Raw genomic sequence first — 16,797 nt, 5'->3', positions numbered from 1 at the left:
AGTTAAAATATGCATTTGATAAACATTCACAGACATCATATGTTCCGCAGGCTTCACATTACTTATAGGCGCATTACAAAAGTAGGACACAATGTTTGTGGAAATCTATAGAAATTCTGTCTGTGTTGATAAAACGTTTAAAAACTATATTCGCCTGAACATTTCAACTTATGAAAAGAGTTTGACCACGACCAGAAATTGTTTCTCTGCCATCCAGCTTTTCTAATCTGATAACAGATCTGACTGTGATATCACACCATGGCTCCTGAAAAAGGGCGACTGTTGGTCCTGATTTACATATGATGTTCAAAACTTCCTCCTGCTGCCTTTTATACTTCAAACAATCTCATGTAGCCAACATTATTATTTATTTGAAAGCCTGTCAAGTTAAGCTGACAAAATATAGATTGACCTCGGTGGTTTCATCTTCAGAATGCATTAAAATTATATTTGTTGCACTCATTGAAAAAAAAAAAAAGAAACATTTTGAAGCTTTATAATGTGCACACATATTATCAAAGATGCTCATAAAGGTTTGAAGGCATAGTTTAAGATTAGACAAAGTAAGATATGTTGTGGTGACGCTTTATCCCTTTTTTCATAATTGTCCTCACCAGGGTAGGATAAAACTATATCACCCCTGTATATAAATATATATATATATATATATATATATATATATATATATATGCATTTTCTAAGTAAAGCAAAGCTGCCTATTCTCACCCATTAGGAGTAAAATTAACTCTATTTACTCTAAACCCACTCTCACAACAAGTAGCAATATTTGTTTGAATTCTACAATTTCTTTTATATTGACCAACGAAAAAATAATATGGCTGATTCAAGGATGTTTGGAAATTTAGAGGTGAAGGCCATAGTGTATCTATGCAGCCCATGCAACTCACACATATGTTATTGTTCTGCATTTTAGATGCTGTATATGATATCATTACCTTTTGGCACATTATGCTTAGGTAAATTATGTACAATGTGCATGTTACTTCAACCAAATTTATAGTATTTCCATCAGTGATAAATGTATTGCCAAGTACACAAAATCCCAATTAATTGCCTGGGTTAGTCTTTTTATTACCTTGTTGGCTTCTGCCACATATAGCATACAGCCATTTGATCATCCCAATGGCAAAGTATTCCCAAAGAAGGATACCCCTTTGTGTACCACATTGTGTTTGTTCATATTTATGAGTAAGAGTTAGAATATATCATAGTTCAAGCCAATCAATGGAGATATAGCCGGGGAACGGTAATGGGTTCACCTAAGTAGTCTTTCCACTTGAGAATTTACTGAAAGCAAACACATCTGACAGAAAATATCACCTTTAAGACAATATATCACCCAGATTTTAAATTCTTCTTTCAATGTATAAGCTGCCTATCAGTATTCTTTGTGTCATTTTTGTTTTACTTTACCTGAGCAGGGTGTGATGGACATATCCATCCACTTTCCTCTTCCCCTCATTATTGGTGAAGTCTCTTAACACAGTTCCAGATGAGCTACAAAACCCATTCGTCATTGCAATATGTACCATAACGTCTTACTAGGACTCTCCCTGCTTTGTATCAGTGGCCTGGTGCAAAAGGTGGGGGTGTGAGGTATTCTTGAGGTAAACCTTGGTCAGTCTGTCTAACGTTAGTGGACGAGTCAGACAGTGCTGACCCGCTAAAGGCCCGCCCCCTTTCAATCGTCTGGTACTCATTCTCAACATTTCCAACATGGGCAGTTTCTGCCATGTGAAATTCTGCATAAACAATATTTTGTGAAATGCTTCTCTTCCTTTGGAATTTCTTTTTGAGGTTCCTGAAGTTGGTGACGACCGACACCTTTGCCTCCTGTTGTTTTCCTGGCTGAATGTTGGCAATTACTGCTTGCTCAGAGGCTGTGGAAGGACTCTCAACTGCAGACACTGTTCTTGTGCAAACCTGGTTCAGCCTCAGAGGCACACCGCTCCGTGAAGGGACCTCAGGAGGTTGGCTGGCTGAAGGGTTATCGGCTATATATCTCTTCCTGGTCATTGGCACAGGCTATGGATCATGAATGTGAAAGAGACAACAGATAAACTTGTTAGAAAAAAAAGCTTATTTTTAATTGATGGGTTAAGATTTTATGACCCTGGTTACTAAACTTGGTGGATGATCTATGCATAGTTTCATGGTTTTTGCACATTCTGCCTGAAATATGAAAGGAGGTACACAACACACCACCTGCTTTGTTTATTTTACCTGAGCCCTACATGCTCACCTTTATCCTGAGAAAAGGCCAAAGATAATGAGAAATGCTCCATGTGCAACAAAGATAATGTTCTCACACTTAGTTTGACAACAGCTAAGATGAGAAACATATGTTGAATATAAATTGTTAAGTTTGTTGCAAATATGAGCAAACAGTTACTTTAGAGAATGGCTATAGTTTCACATATTAATCAAGTCAAGGCATGATAAATAAATAAGAAAATCCTACATATCAAGACTCGTACTCCAAAAAACAAACCACCCGCCGTAAAATATCTGAATTGAAGCTAGATCCAGTTGCAACCTGTTAAATGTTTTGAAATTCACATTTTAGCATCTTCTAATGTCATAGGATTAGTTTATACCTTATCAGGAAGTGATGTGGCGGGTTGTGTAGACTCAATATCCAAACAAGGGTAAAGCCTATTTGCAGAAAGGCCTGTAGAGCTGGTCAGGTTGTTGGGTCGATAAGGAAGAGCTGGTGGAATATCTTCTTCTTCTGCGGCTGTTTGGTGACTCGTGCTCGGGAAAGGCAGGTTGCTCGGAAGCAAACTGCTGTTTGGTTTTGGATGCGTTTTTGGAAACAGCAGTTCTGCATAGTCGGTCTTATCGTTTGAGGACTTAAATGAGACCAAACAGAGAGACAAAAGAGAAGGCAGGTGTTTATTCATTTTGTGTTTTCTTTGTGGGTGCAGCACAAAAAAAAGAAAAAACAAAAAGGGGGATGCAGCCATTGTGGTTTCAAATGACCAGTACTCAATGAGAAATGCCTGTTGCTGTCCTGATGTCAGACTATAGTTTTAAAAGGATTGTTTTTCATTGTAACCTAAACAATATATTTGAGTATCAAGTGTACTCGTTGCAATACAATAAAACAGAACAAATATTTAATGTATACCACTGTATAAATGTAAAACAGCAGACACAATACCTTACCTGACCACAGGCAACAGTCAGCACCTGTGAGAACGGCATGATGGGAGTCCTACGATGATAGTCCACGAGGTCCTGCAAATACTGGTGGCGGCTGTTCTCTCCCACAATTTCGTATTGGCCGTCCTGCAGAGCATCAATCATGAAATGTCTGCAACGATCCTCAGCACTGAAGGGTTGCAAAAAAGAGTCAAGATTGCAGGACTTTGAACATTAGTACTTGATGTGAGTATAACACTTTAATCTCCTTTTAGCCTGAAATCACTCACCGGTATGAGAGAGTGTAGCCGATCCTGCTCTCACTAACTCTGATGAGGAAGTAGCCAGGAGGGTTGGGCATGAGCTGGTCTTCTGCTGCCCTACACAAATGACCACAAACAGCTACGGTCATACATCCACTTTAACCTGGGAGTCGTTCGGGGAGGTCATCTTTTCTGTGACGATCACAGTGGCATTTTGTCATGTTTGTATGTGAATGTATTGAAATGTATTTCCAGTCTTTCATGCTTTTGATGGTCCAGCAGCACAAATACATCTAATCTGTTTATGTGGTGAACAAGAGCTTCCTAAAAACATTGGCGGCACAACTTCCCAAAATATCATTTTGGAGCATTATAGAAAACTTATGTCCTGTTCACACCTCATTAAGGTATATATTTCTACCTTCTCACTGCTGTATAATCTTCACTTTTATTATGGTAATGTAAACTTTGACATCTGTTCTTAAACTATTCTATGCTATGGGTTTTTTTTTAAAGTCTTTATGTTTGTGTTTACAACGACTCAGTGTGGGCTGTTTTAAATTGCCCCTCTGAGATAAATAAAGTATTTTGAATCTTGAATCTATTAATAATACATCCATAATGTTGCTTTTTTTTAAAACAAACACTAATATTATCATGAAAACTATGGGGTGTACAAAAATAGCAGCATAAAAGTCATTTTAAACATCAGAAATACAACATGTGCGCTTTTCACATTTCCAATTTAGACTTTTCAAACCACCATCCTCATTGATCTGTCTGGTATGCTCCTCTATTAATGGATAACACTGAGGGAATTGGAAAACTTACTTCCTGGAAATAATCCCATGAAACCATTCTGGAACAATGCCATTGTTGATCACGGACTGGAGCTGGTACTTTGTGAACCAGGTGACAGCATCATGTTGTCCTTGTGAAGACGGGGTCCAATCCATCATCATGAGGAGGGGATCAAACCACTCCTCTGTTGGGTTTGATGGAGAATTCACTCGGCACAAAGACCTGCAATTGTATCATTTACGCCTCATTAAGTTTTAATAGAAGACAGGTAATAACACAAAAGACACGAAGCACATACGGCTGTATGAACCGTCGTCAATATCAATGGTTCCTTTTCAAGGTGTGGTATTCAGAGTGACATACCAATAACATTGTTCTGCAGTTAATATAGTAACTCTCTTGCATTTACAACTACAAATATTTGGCGGATTTTCTATTAACTGTAAAAAAAACAAACAAAGGAGGATACAGTCAAAACATAAAAATCGTCTCGTTGAATAATCTGAAATTTGTATTTTAAACATACAGATAAAGGTAAAGATGAGATATTGATTTTTGTAACAACAAATAAATTATGCTACTTATGAGGTCTCTGACTGAAAGAGCTCACAGCAGAAGTTAACTCACCTTTCCTGGCAGCTCTGCAATGAAATGACACACTGAACTTCCTCTCCAGAGGACACCTGTTCAGAGGGAGGAGCCCAAACTCTAACAAGTGGAAGGAGATACTTGGAGAAGAAGAAATTACTGATAGGCAATTTAAAAATATTCTATAACAAGGGTGGTTTAGTCATAACAGTAGATCTCACAGTAAGCCTTTATTCCACGAGATAAGAGTAACTGGATCATACAGCTATATATTTTTTCATACACACACACACACACACACACACACACACACACACACACACACACACACACACACACACACACACACACACACACACACACACACACACACACACACACACACACCCTTATAGACAACAGGGTTCAGTAAATATTAATAGGAAATTAGACACAGATGAAGCCGGACACTTCAGTCCTGGCCTGTTATATGACATCTGCTTATTCCGATAGACCAGAGTCCACAGTACAAAGTTGCCGGTAAGATTATTTGATATCTCTCCTGTGTCGGTAAAATCAGCACCTGACTTTCATTATGATCACAGACTGTTCTTGAACAGTAACGACACATTCTGTTAGTGATGTATTCATGTTTCCTTAATGACACGAGCCAACAATAAGTCCCTTTAAAAGAACAAGGGCACTTTAAAGGGATTGTCCCTCTCTCAACGCATTTATCAAGGGGAAATAAATCCTGAAAGAAAGGTCAAAGTCTTTCAACCATGGCTCGCCTCCACCAGTATTTGTGAAGCATATATAAAGTCCAAAAGTGTCAATTTTCTTCTACTCTATTCACACACTGCCACCCACCACCTTCTCAAATAACAGCGTTTTGAAGAGCACTGGGAATTTGCACTCAAATACATCTATAGTCATCATGCTCAAATTGTACTGAATTACAAGTGAAAGTTCAGATGTTTAAGAAATACTCAAATAAATGTACAATATACTCTTCTAACAACACAAAGTATTAGTTAATTTTGAACCTAATTTAATTGCATTCTCAATGGACGCTCAGATCAGTTCAGATAAGTGTACATAACTATATATATCCTATGAAGGTACTGTTCCATACACACCAGTCGCAACAAAGGACCACAAATCCATCTTCAACATCAACAGTTATGAGGTTGTGGCACTGTGGCCACCCAGGAGAGAAAAAGACATATACAGGTTGACAAAACTAATAACAGAGGAAGAAGTATGGGAAGGCTGTTTTCCCAGACAACTTACCAGTAGAAACATGAAAACGTTGAGGGAAATTGGTTGTAGGGCTTCCGACAAAACAGTTCAATCCTGAAGTGAGAGGATGTCAGAGGAGTGGAGAAGTGTATTGATCTCAATCTTCAAGAACAAGGGAGAGGTTCGAGGCTTTGGTAAGTACAGCTGAATAAACGTGATCAGTCATAGCAAAAATGTATGAGAAAGTATAAAAGAGGCTTGGTTAAGATTAGCGGTGCAGATCAGTGAGAAGCAGATGGATTTCGTGCTGAGAAAGAGCATTACAGGTGTGATTTTCTGCTCTGTGAATGCTGATGGAAAAGTAGAGAATAGGCCGGGAGCTATACTGCCTCCCTGTGGTTTTGAGAGAGGTATGGACAGATGCCAAGAGAGGAAGTGTGGTGTTGCATGAAGTAGTCATGGGTGAGACATGCATGAAGGGAAGTCTGATAACGGCGTGGTTTGCTGATGGTGCGACTGAGGTGGGTTCGCACTGAAGATCCGCTCTGAGCCCTTTCTTGTTTGCTGTGGCGAGAGAGAGAAGCCAACAAGATGAAGTCAAGATACAGGAGTGTGCATGAATGTTTGCTGATCTGCAGAGCTGCGCAGTGGTAAAGGCTGCCGCTCTCATCTCATAGTGACAGCATCCCAAGTTGAAAGTTGGAATAAAAAGGCAAAGACAGTGACGAGTGAGCTTTTTTTTTTTTTTTTTTTAAAGAATCTCATATTTAATAAATCATCAAAGTAACACATATCTACAAAAAGTGTAGATCAATAAGATTTATGAAACTACAGTACAATCATTGTAGCTCTTATTTACAGTTGCTGAAGTTTGGAATTTCGTTGACATGAAGTCCATCAATAAAACGTTCATATTCAGTTTAAGGAATGCTGAAGATATATGAACATAAAAGAACACTCAATTCAAAGAGTTGTTTTTTATTAATCATGAGGAAAATCAAAACCCCCAAACACACATTTTTAACAAGCTGCAATTTGGTTTAATTGAGAGCGACCATACCAACCATGAGTCCTTAAATCAACAGGTTTACAGGTTCAATGGATGTTCAGCATCACTACAAACTACCTGGTGGTCAATTCAAAAACATCCAATGTGGTTTTAACCAGATTTCAAAAGTTTTCCTATCATTGTCCTCTTGGTTTGGAGTGATGTCAGAAAATAAATCAAGACTCTTCGGCACATTTCTAATCTCAAATAAAGCTTGTTAAGTCAAATGTGCAAAGCTTTTTGAGGTTTCTTTCTTTTAAACGCCCTAAAAAAAAATGCATAGTTCAGACGACTGTGACACTGCGTCAAATTAACACTTAATATCTGGAGAGAAGCTAAATTAAAGGGCGTCGAGGTTCCCGGGAGCATCAATGAAAAGGCAAAAAACAGAATAAACATAATCTCAATCCTTCAGTGGGAATGTTGTGACAAAGACATCATGGAAAATAAATCCCTGCAGCACATGTCTCCAATCTTTAATGTGCTAACTAAAAACAGGTTTCAGTGCTTGGATGTTTCGAGGAAGCCCAGAGAGAATATATAAGAACATCTTGTGCATGAATATTGTTTTTCCAAGACTCGCAACAAACACAGTCAATACATGTTAAGAACTTCTTTGTTTTAACAGAAAGAACAAAAGCTAAAAAAAAAAAAGAAAAGAAAAGAAAAAGTGCATAAGGAATAAGAACAAAAAAAAAAAAAAAAAAGGGCACTTTGTCATTTTGGTGCTATGTTTTGTTTCACTCCATAAATACTGCTACAGCACAGCCCCTATCCAAGGCCCCAGAAACAGTTGTGCGCGTGTTCCCCCGTTGGAACAGACAACTGGAAGAAGTAGAAATGCAAAAAAACAACAACAAGGATTTTAACATTGCTGCCATTCCTTCTGCGCCATGCCCGTGTGACCGAGTTGCTTCCAGGTGGTTGCTTCACGTATTGCTAGTTTACCTGTGGAGCTGCATGAATACTCGTTTTGAAACAAACCACTCGTCGAGTAGAATAGCAACAGTTAAATGACATGGAATGCAAACAACAAAAGTGAATTGTGTGCTTTCAGAAGAAGGAAGATTTGACATGAACCCAGCCTAACTGCAACCACGGGAATACTTGTAATAGGCCAACTGGGGCTCTGCATACATTGCACATGAAGAGTTCGCAAGAACACTGGAATATTTCAGTAAATGAAATCAAGAGCAGACATAAGTAGAAAAGGAAGAAGAGTAAACTCACTGTCGATATGATGAACACACTGGCATTATTACTTCATTTGGTAAAACAGTCAGTGACACCTATTTACATGCATTTACATTATGTCAGTCCAAACATGCGGTATTAGAACAAAAAAACGAAACTGGGATTGTAATCTCATGACTTTGCAGACATTATCCGGCAATAATAATGAAATTAGACTTATTCTGGAAGTATGACTTGGGCTACTGTTGCTTGTAAGGATGTAATAAACAAGACTTCACCACGTGACCCTGACAACATAATTAATACGATAATCTGAAGGCAAACGTCGACGCAGTTTAATTGGGGGGAAAAAGAATGTCGGTGCCTGCCAAGGATGAAGTCGTTGAAAATGAAGGATTAGTCAGGAATTAAAGTCAATTTAAATCAGATTCAACACATTACAAAGGCCACAGTAGTCAGATCCACAGGCATCGAGGGAAGACTGATAAACCGAGAGAGCAATAACCTTGTTTTTAAAATAATCACAGGGCAAAACCACATGAAGGAGTAGAAGGGGGTGGCAGACAAATAAAGACGGGTAAAACAGATCAGAGCTACTCGGTCCAGTTCTGTCCAGTGGGGGACACAGTTAAGGCAATGGTGGATACCAAAAATCTCCCATCCGCTCACAGAAGCACACAGCGGAAGAAACTGCTCTTCTTGGGTTGTTCTGTAATCTTTACTCCTTGATTGCTGCCTTGCGGGTTGTTGCCCTCCTAAGAAACAAAAAGGCAAAAGACAATTTAAATGAGAAGTCAAATGAAAATATGATCAAACCATACGTCCTTGTAGTTGCCAGTTTATTAGCATTATTCTTTCCACTGTCCAGTTTCTTACCAGCTTCTTGTCCATCTTTGTTTTAATGTCTCTTGCGAGGGTTAAGAAGGCCTAAAGACAAAAACATGACAACAAAATCAGCACCATTCTGATACAAACTGAACAATAATTCGAATTTCTGCACGTCTGATTATATCATCTCCAACTCAAGTGTGTTTTGTTTAATGGGTCCACCGTCCACGGCAGCAGTTGATAACCAACCTGCTGATATTATATTGTAAATAAAGTTATATTGTCAGTTGAGCTGATACTGTGAGACGAGCTGCTTCAAGCCCTCATGCTGTTTTAATGTATGAGAGTTGTGCAAATCATCTTTTCTCAGTAAGAAATATCTTGAAATGTTGCTTTGTGCTGTTTTTGAGCTGAAAAACAAAGATTCTCTGAAACATAAAGGTTATCTATTAAAACATTAGGAATTAAAAAAAAAAATGGATGAGTGTTTCAGTGTGAAAAGTACAAACGGAGCGAGTTGACCTGCTCAAAACAACTGTACTCAACTCTGGGGAAAAAAGAAGAAACTTACATTCTCCACATTGATATTTGCCTTTGCACTGGTCTCCATGAATTTGATGCCGTACTCCAATGCCAGCTGAAGGCAAGAGAACAGAAACAGAATCAGAACCAGGATTCACAAGACAATATGGATCTGTGTTCAGAGAATAATACACTTTTCACCACATTGACAGTCCAGTTCAGTGTTTTTTTACCTTCTCGCCTCTGTCTTTAGACACCTGCCGCTTGTCATTGAAATCACATTTATTGCCAAGAACCATCCTCTCCACATCTGCTGAGGCATGCTGTGAAACACAAGCAGGAAAGAAGAATAGATCAAAAGGTGGTACCGACAACGATGCACTTAACTACATGCATAGTCTGTAGTGTGTATAAAAGATGAGGAATAAATAGAAAACAATTAAATCTCTAAAATGCACCCCGAAGAGTCAGGACAGATAGAAAGGAAAGCAGTGCTATAATGCGTTACCTCTTCTATATTCCGTATCCAGTTCTTGATGTTGTCAAAGGACTTCTCGTTGGTAATGTCATAAACTAGCATGATGCCCTGCAGAGATGATCAAGAGAGAAACATCAGTCAAAGACTTTTTGAGGAGATTGAGCATCATGTGGCTAAACCCTGGTGCCGTTGTGCAGTGGAACTGAAGAGGAAGAGAGGAACAGAATGGCAGGTCAGTCTGAGTAGAGAAAAAGGATTTGATGGCGAGAGTGGTGGTGTTAGTGTTTGTTGTTATAGTCGTAGCGGTGATGATGATGATGTTTAATGTGATGACAGTAGAAGTAGTAGCAGTACTGTTCGTGTGGCGTTTGTGGTCTTGTGCATTAAATGAAGCATTGCTGACATGTCACAAATAAAGCAAAGAAACCAAAGTGCAGAAAAACAGATGAACTGAGGGGGAAAAAAGTGTTGTAAGAGATGAGAGAGACATGCAGGTGAATGTCAGCTTAATATATGGTTAATTATATGTTTGTTATTTTAAGATAATACACTCATTTGTATCTCAGAATAATTATGGATCAATATAGATTGTCCACTATCTGGGATGCTTGTTTGTTGTTTTTCCTGCTTTTCTTAAGGAGTGGATCCAAAACTTTGGTTCCCTTCACTCTTTTCATTTACTTTTGATCAGTTCCTTATGTTGGAAATGCTCAAATATAGCGATTAGGGGTTAGGGTCTTTTCTACTCGTTTTCCCAGATGGTGAACTGTGAAAAGTGACACTTTAGAGTGTCTGGCGGCAGCTTCAGATGTGTTATAGTAAAGTTTATGAGTTTTAAATGGAACAGCTTCCATCGTGCAACAATGTCAATATGCCTCATCTCAACATAGAAAATTAAAACATTTTGAAAAAAAAAAAAAAAAAGTACTGCCACATGCGACTCACAATGTTGTAAAAGCCAATAGCTTTGTTGCACATGAACAAGCAGACAATCAAAAATTGAAAAAGAAACACCCACCCACCCACCCACCCACCCACACACCCACACACCCACACACCCACACACCCACACACCCACACACACACACACACACACACACACACACACACACACACACACACACACACACACACACACACAGCGTGTAAAAGAGCTACATCATCTAATTAATGCTTGTATTGTTATTGTTGACAACCTTCTTTCACACTGCATGTGTCCCATCTGATGTGCTGGAGGCCTTGAACTGCCACTTGTACCAGCAGTATTCCTTTAAATACTGCTGGTACAAGTGATGCCATGACAAACTACTAAATCCAATTGTAAAAGCCATCAGCAAGGACATCACCATCTATGGCTGTGTGCACACCAAGATCTGTAACACATCAGCAAACCAAGGGCATGATAGAAAAATGCCACAGCAAAGATTTTAATGATTTCCCGGGACGAGCAGCTCAAGAAGACATATTCACTCATATGGTCCTGTAACATTGTAAAAACTGCCTTGAGCTCATTGTTATCTGAGAGCTCAATTGGCATCATTATCAAAGAGCTGATTATGCCATGGGGGACATCTTGAGGTAGGCCAACAAAAAAAGGACAAAAATTAACAACTGTCAAATAAATAGCAGAAGACGATATGCATGCCCACGAAAGCAGACCGCAGAGTAATTGTGGACCTCTTCACAAAGCCCAAAACACACCAGGCAGAACAGGCGTAGCAAGAAGTAGAGCCACTCGGAGGCTGAAGGTGTCTAATGGTGAAAAAGACCATAACCACTGATCAACCCAGGGTACATCACCGATGATTTGTTCAGGAGCAATAGAAAATATATTCAATTTCACTTAAGTTATATCGGAAAATAATAGTTTTATTGATACAGAACTTCCTCCAGGCTGAACAGACGGGTCAGGAAGGCAACATATTTCCTGGGGATCCCCCTGTAAGACCACAATACGTTGGGTGGCAGGAGGGTCTTAGCTAAGCTGAGATCAATCTCTCACCCCCTCCATGACACTGTGGGAGCTCTGAACAGCTTCTTCAGTGTCACACTGCTACAGCCTCCATCCAGGAAGAACCCACCATAGATCATTCATACCCTCTGCAATCAAACTGTATAACACTGCTGGTCCACAATAATCCACTGCGATTTAATATAAATATTTTTCACTTTTGAAAAAGTTTCCAGTGTGTTTGTTAGTCAGTTATTCATTTATACATTTCATGTTGTAAATACTAATATTTGTTTTTATTGTAAATTCTTTTGTGTCATTTTAATGTGAAATACTAATTTTACTATCCTTATTTTTTCATAGAATTCGTGTAATATGGAGCTGCTGTCATAACCAATTTTCTCCATGTGGGCTGAATAGAGACTTGTTTTATCAGAACCTATATAATAGCTGTCAAGTTATCATTAAATTATTAAACATTATAAATGGTGAGCTGAGGACACATTATATACAATAACCAAAACCCTTTATGAATGGTATACATGTAGTATTTGAATGATGTATTAATATTGGAGCAAGTAGTTAAATGTCCAGAGGCGAGAAAATGTTTTTGTAGTTTTGTATCAAGCTCACAGCAAATCTATAACTGGATTTGATAATTGCCACTTAAAAATAAAAAAAAACATTTATTTTTTTTTGCGATATTTAGGGAGTAATTGCAAATGAAATTGGATTCAAATGTGGTTAATAGACTTTCTTCCTTGCGTGACCATTTTTGGAAACTACATCATGTGCCGCAAAGAACACAGCTTTTGATGTCAATGGTAAGTATACTACACATACTGTCCTCTCAGCAGTAGAAGTATACACCTCAATGTCAAAGGCGACAATAATCAACTACATTTCTGAATTGCTACAAACAAATGAAGGCATGCAGCTAAACCTGAACTGAAAGAGAGGCTAAAAAACACATCACAAGATGTACTGAGCGCACCTCAACTGTCCCAGGAGTGTACAACATCAACAATGTTGGGCGTGGTCCTGGTAAAGGTTTCTGCTGCCATGTTTACACCTTGGATAATTACCCTGCCACAGTTCCCAGCACTGACCTACGCGGTATATGGGAAGCCGACAATGTAACTTACCATGGCTCCTCTGTAGTAGGCTGTTGTGATAGTCCTGAATCTCTCCTGTCCTGCTGTATCCCTAAAAGGCAAATTAAGGTTTTTAACTTGGCGTAGCAGAAGCTGTGCTCAATCAACATTAATACTGCCCCGAAACCTAATGCATTCATGAAGAAAAAAAGAATCATAAAATCTTAAAAGTTCACAACATCGACTTTTACATTGTGTGTTATTGGATTGAATTCATTGTCACAAAAGACAAGTTTGAGGTTACTGTCAGATGGGGCCTGAAGCCTCAGGTTATGGCTGTTGTTTATTAAACTCACATACAGACACAATGATGACCACATGTTGCAGTCTAAAAAAAATTATGCTGCAACACATAGCAAATTCAAAGTTTTAAAACAGAGACGATGTGATCATATAGCTCAAGGTTGTGATATAAAAGGTGTTCATTGCATTTTGGACTACTCCGTTTATAAAGTTGACCAGCTAAATGTAAATATATTTATGTTTAACAAATGAAGATAGTTTGTCTCTTAAACAAAACCTGGCCACTTGAACACTTATAAAGTAATGGGACACTGAACAATTATGACAACTGTACTGGTCAGTAGAAGTACAGATTGCTCTGTTATAAACAATGCAGACAATCTAATAAGACAGAAGATCTGATTTGACGTCTTCACTGGAGATAAACCAGGCACTGAGACGTACTTACTGTTCGAAATTAAAAAGTGGCCCTCTTAAAGACATTTCCTGTCAAGATCAAATTTTTTTACATTTACAAAAATGTACAGAATATGCAAGCGACAATTCAGGCAGTAACAGCGGTGAGTTTTCAGTGACGTAACCACTTAACTAAAATACAGTCAGGCTCAGTACAGTGTCAAACCACTTGTAGGTCGTTACTTCCTTCCTGTGTAAGGCGAGGAGTGAAGTCTATGTTTTAAAATCAAAAAACAATTCCGACATAGGGCCCATCAACACATTTGGAATGTTTCATTCTCTTACCATATCTGTAGCTTGATCTTCTTTCCATCTAATTCTATTGTCCTGATTTTGAAGTCAATACCTACAAAAACAACAAACAAACAAACAAACAAAAAAAAAAAAAAACACTTTACAATAAAACTACTTTTTAAATCAACAAAGAGTCTAGTTCAGTATCTGAACCACAGAAGCAAATGGAGAGTTTATAAACGTAAGGGCGGAGATGGTGAAGATGTTGTATGGAGTTGGTCACAGTGCGAAGTACAGAGCAGCTGGGTCTAAAGGGAAATGACAACTAACTTCACTTAGCACCTTGTAGCATGTTAGCTCTTCTTGCACTGCAGTCATTAATACAAATGTCACCACAGAAACACACCCTCGTCAGACAGCACATGTAGCCACTTTAAGCCGTACAAGAATATGTCAAAGTGACTGAATGTCCAGGAGAAGCCCCCCGAGACAAGCCGGGTGGGCAGCTTCCTGACAAGAGCAGCAAAAGTTAGCAGCACATTAGCATGACGGGATGGGCTGCTCCTTCACCGTTTTTCGCTCAAGACGGTGGCGGGCTGACGACTTTTACCCACCTATAGTAGAGATAAACGTCGAGTTGAAGGCGTCCTCTGAGAACCTGAACAGCACGCAGGTCTTCCCGACGCCCGAGTCGCCGATTAAAAGTAGTTTGAACAAGTAGTCGTAAGTCTTCGCCATGTTATTTAGCTAGCCTGGTACTACTGCGGATATCCCGCCCGGTGTGGAGTCAGAGACGTCACTGCTCGCGAACGGGCTTTTGGTCAAATCGAACGTCACTCTTCTCTGTCGTCGTGGCAACGGAAGTCCGCCGCTGTCACTGTGGGTTGGTTCGTTTTGAACGCGGTCACGAACCGGCGCGCTCAATAATGTATCGCTTTTCAATGTGCAGAAATTTATTTGTTCTTCGCCGTGAACGCGGAGCAGCGATGTTTTGCAACCAAATCAAGCCACATAAAGTGTTTACTGCGACTGGTGAGAGCTCACCGGCAGCGGCCTGATGGTAGTTTCTGTTTCGTATGTTCAGGAAACCGGTAACTTCAGCTATGAGTGTAAGGAAACACCACGTTTTCTCCAGTGAGCTGCTTTCTTTTCAAAGCTCAACTACTGAAGGCACCTATTTCGTATACATAAATACAGACGTAAATGAATAATTAAATATGTACAAACATAGAACTCAGAAAGAAATAATAATACACAAAATAATAACTGCAAAAAAATTACCTTTGTTTTGTTAGATTATTTATTAGTCATATGATGGCTCTTTGGCACTAATTAGCACACAGTTGGTGAGTTTGATCTGTCTATCTATCTATCTATCTATCTATCTATCTATCTATCTATCTCTTGTGTTTTTTATCATTATATTTGAATTATTAATAAATGCAGGCAATATAAACTGCATTTGTAATGCATCAAACTGAATTGTAATAGTAATCTGTGAAATAAATGAATGTCTAACACTTCTCTTTGTTTGCATACTGTTTCCATGTACAGATTTTAGTTGATGGAGTTATCAAGGATGTGTTGCAGCACCATGGTGCCACTGTTAGCCTCATACCGAGAAGGCTGTGGGTTCAAACATGGGACAGGCCCTTGTATGATGAGTTTGCATGTGTGGGGGTTTTCTCTGGGAAGTCTGCTTCCCCCCAATTAAAAAACAAAGATTAATTAGTGACTCTAAGTCGTCCATAAATGTGAGTTTCTGTGGTTGTTTGTCTCTGCGTTTGCCCTGTGATGGACAGGGGAACTGTCCGGGCTGTTCCCTGCCTTCGTTCATAGTTAGGTTTTGCAGAACCCCGGAAGAGAATAAATGAAGGTTGATTTACTGCTTGTTTTAAGATTTTTCAATGGCTAATCTAATTTTTTTACTGGATTTTGGATTTACATTTGGAAAATTGTGGCCATCTGAGTTTATATATGGGAAATGTAAAAGGATTTCACCTACATAGCCCTTTTCCATTGCTTGAGCGACCCCCAAAGCACATCACACTGTTAATCACATTCACCATTGATGCACGAGAAATGAGAAAAAAGCTGATTCAGACATGGAAATTTCTTGGTCCTGTCTTTTATTTGGTGCATGTCATTGTAGAGTACTCTTAGTGAAACAAACATTTGCCCAGGTCCCTTCTTTAGAGACCTGTGAGCAGTTTTGGTTTCATTATCTTGCTTAAGGAAATTTTGACATGTGAACCGGCAACCTTCAGATGGAGAGACAACCACTATCCTAACTGAGCCACATGAACTTGTATTTAGCATTGTGGAGGTTCAGTATGCATCACATACTGTACCTGTAGTTAAAAACAAACAATTGATCTCACTTTCATACATGTTTGTAAATAAATTAAAGAAATGCAGTGGTCTTTAGATGTAATTTTTGCCTCTATGTATATCATATTGGTTGTTTTTTACTATAGCCTGTTTGAGGACAAAAACATTTGTTTGCTAAAAATGTTTTTAATGAGATACTAGGTTGCACATACCAAATCAAACTGGTCAAGCATGAGGCAACATATTTTGCCCAGAATTTTGTTAGCAGGTTCGGATCCTACATTATAATCCAATCAGGAGCACCAACATATATGACACAA

The 16,797-nt window shown here is 38.8% G+C and overlaps 2 protein-coding genes across 2 annotated transcripts; both read right to left on the bottom strand.

Annotated features, from left to right (window-relative positions):
- Positions 1-1,272: 1,272 nt before the first annotated feature.
- hsh2d (hematopoietic SH2 domain containing) lies at positions 1,273-4,871 on the bottom strand. The gene is made up of 6 exons (XM_080474046.1): positions 4,857-4,871; positions 4,260-4,451; positions 3,456-3,545; positions 3,190-3,355; positions 2,619-2,873; positions 1,273-2,046 (listed from the first exon to the last, which is right to left on the bottom strand). The coding sequence occupies exons 2-6, from the start codon at positions 4,388-4,390 to the stop codon at positions 1,585-1,587; spliced, it is 1,104 nt and encodes a 367-aa protein (XP_080330172.1). The 5' UTR covers positions 4,391-4,451; positions 4,857-4,871; the 3' UTR covers positions 1,273-1,584.
- Positions 4,872-6,791: 1,920 nt separating this feature from the next.
- Positions 6,792-14,991, bottom strand: LOC308115649 (ras-related protein Rab-8A). Its single transcript, XM_080473269.1, has 8 exons — positions 14,761-14,991; positions 14,198-14,258; positions 13,205-13,265; positions 10,139-10,216; positions 9,864-9,953; positions 9,680-9,745; positions 9,157-9,207; positions 6,792-9,035 (listed from the first exon to the last, which is right to left on the bottom strand). Exons 1-8 carry the CDS (start codon positions 14,882-14,884, stop codon positions 8,946-8,948), a joined length of 621 nt encoding a protein of 206 aa, XP_080329395.1. The 5' UTR covers positions 14,885-14,991; the 3' UTR covers positions 6,792-8,945.
- Between the last annotated feature and the right edge of the window lie 1,806 nt (positions 14,992-16,797).

Source organism: Lipophrys pholis, assembly GCF_963383615.2.
Source record: "Lipophrys pholis genome assembly, chromosome: 10".
NCBI lineage: Eukaryota > Metazoa > Chordata > Actinopteri > Blenniiformes > Blenniidae > Lipophrys > Lipophrys pholis.
This window is presented reverse-complemented; position numbering and strand designations above follow the sequence as displayed.

Coding starts and splice junctions, on each gene's coding strand:
- hsh2d (XM_080474046.1), bottom strand. CDS start 4,390: ATGATGATGGATTGGACCCCGTCTTCACAAGGACAACATGATGCTGTC. Junction 2,874..3,189: donor TGACTGTTGCCTGTGGTCAG/GTAAGGTATTGT, acceptor GTCTCATTTAAG/TCCTCAAACGATAAGACCGA. Junction 2,047..2,618: donor CCACATCACTTCCTGATAAG/GTATAAACTAAT, acceptor CATGATCCATAG/CCTGTGCCAATGACCAGGAA.
- LOC308115649 (XM_080473269.1), bottom strand. CDS start 14,884: ATGGCGAAGACTTACGACTACTTGTTCAAACTACTTTTAATCGGCGAC. Junction 13,266..14,197: donor AAGATCAAGCTACAGATATG/GTAAGAGAATGA, acceptor TTTGCCTTTTAG/GGATACAGCAGGACAGGAGA. Junction 9,036..9,156: donor CAAAGATGGACAAGAAGCTG/GTAAGAAACTGG, acceptor TTTGTTTCTTAG/GAGGGCAACAACCCGCAAGG.